A 3,840-nucleotide genomic window follows, 5' to 3' on the forward strand; every position below is an offset into this window, starting at 1 on the left:
AAGTGACTTGTTGAGAGTTCATCTTAAATGACAACCTTCGTGTTTCTTATTATTTGTTCTTTTTTAAAAGGGGATGATGTACTTCATTTAGGAGGTTTTACTCAACATGAGGTAGTTGATAATCTATGTGTCAAAGTGAATTCCACGCAAAGTCTAGTAGCTTTGGGTTCCACCTTCAAAAATAGACCCCCCTACCCCTTTCAATGGGGAAGGGAGCAAAAGCAACCCAGAAAAAAGGGGCAATGATAAAGGCATCAAAAGTCTATGTGCCAAAGTGAATTCCACACAAAGTTTTAGTATCTTTGGAAGCCACCTAAGCAAACCCAAGGAAAAGAGCAATGATAAAGGCATCAAAAGTACATGGTATACTTTTACTGTAAGTTGTGCTTGGAGAGATAAGAAAAGGCAATACAAATTATTTTGGAACTTGTTGGAAGATAGGAGAGAGGGCCCGTGAGTGGATGAATCATGGAATGGTAGTTTGCAAAATTGTGAGGGTAAGGCATTGAAAGCTTAAAGGCCACGTTTCTTGAGGTGGAAACTAGATTACAGCTTGCAAAAAAACTAGGGATTGGTGTATTTTAAAACTCTTAAATTTGCAAATTCTACAATAAAACGTTTCAAAAATCCTACATTTTAGGAGGTTCTAATTATAAATGCTTTCAAATTAGTCTAAAACTATAAGAGATTTCTTGTACCAGTAGAGGATTTGATCTCGCGTAGGCCAACAATGGCCCAGTTGTTGTGAGCCACATGCACATCCAACCTGCCCAAATCAAGGCCACTTGCTCGCTCGCGCGGCAATCGGTGGCATACGCGGGAATAGCTCTAGAGATGAAGGTTTTTCACCATTTGGGTGCAAACTTTTTTCTAGCACACCCGAGGGTCACACGTACTTTAACTTCAAAAACAAAGTAAAGAAGTCACAAGATGAAACCAATGAAAAAGTAAAGGAAAAGCATTGACAAGGGGTTGCATTTAATGAAGGGGGAGATTCAACGGGAAGTTGGAGAGGGAAGGGGCTAATTATTAAAAAATAACGATACGACTCATACGAGGTGTGCGTGTGGGGGCATCATCAAAGCAATGAATGCGTCTCGCGCTGTGGCATTCAATCCTTGCAATGGCTTGCATGCCTTCATTTATGATTGACCCCCCTTTCCTAGGCCAACAACATTAATATTAACTACAAATATATTTGGCCTTTTTCTCGCTGTTAGTATTTATTTATTACATATTTTCTCACTGAAATTATGCCCCTCAACTTTCAAGAGTCAAGGCCAGTGAAGCTCCAGCCTGCCTAAAGGCGAACAAACCCCTTCACATTCCTGCTGGTCTGTTTTGCTTCTCGTTTACTTGCCCTCTCCCTAATGACTGCCGCTGCGACGCCCAACCCGCCCAATCCCGTCGATTGGGCATGGCCAGGAAAGCCCTCTACCACCACCACCACCACCAACAGCAGCAGCAACAACACCGGCGGCAGCAGCAATGGCAGCAAGCCATTAGAGCTTCAATTCTTGCCGCCAGCGGCCAGCGCCTTCCCCTCCGACTCGCCCTGGGGCGTCGACCCATCTCGTCTCCAACAGCTCATGATGGGCTCTGTTGCGGCCTCCACCTCCTCCAGCAGCAGCAGCGGCGCCACCACTGTCAACACCGCCCCGGCCGTGGCCAGCGCAGCGATCGCCCCTAGTAGTAGCCGCGGCTCTGTACGCGACTTGGGTGCCCTTTTCGATCTCGGCATCAACAAACCCCTCCCCTCTGGCTGGGAAAGGTGCCTGGATCTCAAGGTACGGCCATACGTTCTCTTAGTAGAGTTCAGCTCCTAAAATCTCTCTGCTCTGCTTGAAAAATGAATGCACGAAAACCCTAATCAAATCATGCTCTGATCATCCTTTCCATGTTCCATGTCTAGCCGTACAATCTGTAAGAAAGATGCACTCTCAGGTAAGCTCACAAGATCTCGCTGGACTGCTTGAAATGTACGCAAACCCCAGTTGCATCAGGCCCTTATTATGGTGTCCATGTTTCCCCTGTATGGAAATTCTAGACACATTATGCCACTGGAAACCCTGGCCTCATCATGCTGCAGTTACACTAGCTTCTGCTTTGTTGCGTTTTTTGTCACCATGTATGCAATTCATAGCCTCGTCTCTACAGTCAGCTTGACGTTTTGTCATCATGCTATGGAAACCTTCATCCTCATTGTGCCACAATCGTGAAGAGTTTATGGCCATTTTCTGTGAAAGATGCTGGCTAGACTAGCTGCTCAGTTCCGGGAGAGAAATTCACCTAAACTTGGTTTAAAATGTGCAGAAACCCTACACCAGTCCATGCTTCATCTGTGCATTGAATGCAAAAATGTCTTTATCCATGTATATATATCAAGCTTCATAAAAGTAATATTTCCTGTCTGTATGCACAGAAACTTTAACATAGAGTGTTTCATTACTTTGCACATACAGTGTATGCTTGAATCAGGGGCAAGGGCCTCTCTCTCCATGTCTGTCTTTGGCTGACTTCATTTTGCACTGAATGTGTTGGCAGTCTGGTGAAGTTTTCATCAAGAAGTGCGATGCCAATATGAATGCTTCAGGGGCTTTACAGACCCAAGTTCGACCTCATTTCACCCAACGCAAGGATTGGAAACAAGGCTGCACAGGAACCAGCAGAGTGTCAGAAGCTTCTCTTCATATTGATGAGCAGAGGCAGGACTGGTCTCTTAGATGGGTGCAAGGGAGAAAAACATTGCCATTACAGCCAGAAGCAGCGAACAGCAGCAAGAGCTTTATTGATTTAACTACAAAGCTTGGTAGTGGTGAAGAAGACAATCCTAGCTCGCCAGACAGAGAGCCTCTGTGCTTGGATTTAGATCTGAGGTTGACAAGCGAGAAGAGAAGCAGCTCAACCAGTGAAGCACCAGATCTCACCTCCTCACGAGGTTTAAATCCTGTAACCTATAAACTGGCCACTTCAGGTATTTCTTCTCAAAGCACAGTCCAACAGTGGAAGTGGCAGCAGCTTGGAAACAGTAGTGAGAAGCCCACCAGCATCCAAGAGATGGTGAGGGAATCCACCATGGCAACTGCAGTTTGCTCCAAGTGCTTGATGTATGTTTTGCTGAAAAAGAGCAATCCAACTTGTCCCAGGTGCTCCAACCCCATCATTCTTGACTGTGGCCTACTGCCTTCTTCTAGCAAAAAGAGACCTCGCCTCGAGCTCTCCCCGGACGATCTCTCACTTTCCACTGATTCTTCAAGATAATTTAAATTAAGTGTCTGTGTTGTACTTGATATGCATCGTAGTAAATAATGAATTTGAAAAGCAGTGTAATCTGTGTCTATTAGAAATTAAAGCCATGCTTAATTGGCATGTGGTTCTTAAAGCTTCTAGCATTATGACTGAAGAAGAGGATTTTGTTGGTTTCGATTGATCATTAATAGGCTTAAACCGTTGGTTTTTGTAGGAGTTTTCGGCTAAAGTGTCAGGAGTAGTTACATGCTAAGCAGAAGCCTGCTTGGTTAGTGCTGCCCTTAATGCTAATTAATGCAAATCAGCGGCACAAACTGAAACACACAGATGAGACAGAGACTTGCGTTTCAACGCTATCTATTGTATATGCATTAATTGAAAAAATCATTATATATATTTACAATGATAGTCAAGATGAGAAGTAGATTTGCACACTTGAATGTTGTGCAATAACTTCTAGTACATGCTAATGACTAATCGACTTCTCTACTATCTAGTGTGTTGCAAAGTATTGTTTGACCTTAAGCTTCCTATTTATAGGCACAACTACGCTAACTGGCTGGGCCATCCACATGTTGACCCCTGTGTGAG

General features: G+C 44.1%; 1 protein-coding gene across 2 annotated transcripts; it reads left to right on the forward strand.

Annotated features, from left to right (window-relative positions):
- Window positions 1–1,247: 1,247 nt before the first annotated feature.
- On the forward strand, window positions 1,248–3,609 carry LOC147624201 (uncharacterized). 2 transcript variants are annotated; one of them, XM_086819146.1, is made up of 3 exons: window positions 1,248–1,787; window positions 2,545–3,060; window positions 3,464–3,609. In XM_086819146.1, exons 1-3 carry the CDS (start codon window positions 1,371–1,373, stop codon window positions 3,500–3,502), a joined length of 972 nt encoding a protein of 323 aa, XP_086675272.1. In that variant the 5' UTR covers window positions 1,248–1,370; the 3' UTR covers window positions 3,503–3,609. The 2 variants fall into 2 exon arrangements, with proteins under 2 accessions (XP_086675272.1, XP_086675270.1); XM_086819144.1 differs by lacking the exon at window positions 3,464–3,609 and having other exon boundaries at window positions 2,545–3,352.
- Window positions 3,610–3,840: the final 231 nt, after the last annotated feature.

Source organism: Cibotium barometz, chromosome 25 (assembly GCF_041138505.1).
Source record: "Cibotium barometz isolate CiBa-2024 chromosome 25, ASM4113850v1, whole genome shotgun sequence".
NCBI classification, from domain to species: domain Eukaryota; kingdom Viridiplantae; phylum Streptophyta; class Polypodiopsida; order Cyatheales; family Cibotiaceae; genus Cibotium; species Cibotium barometz.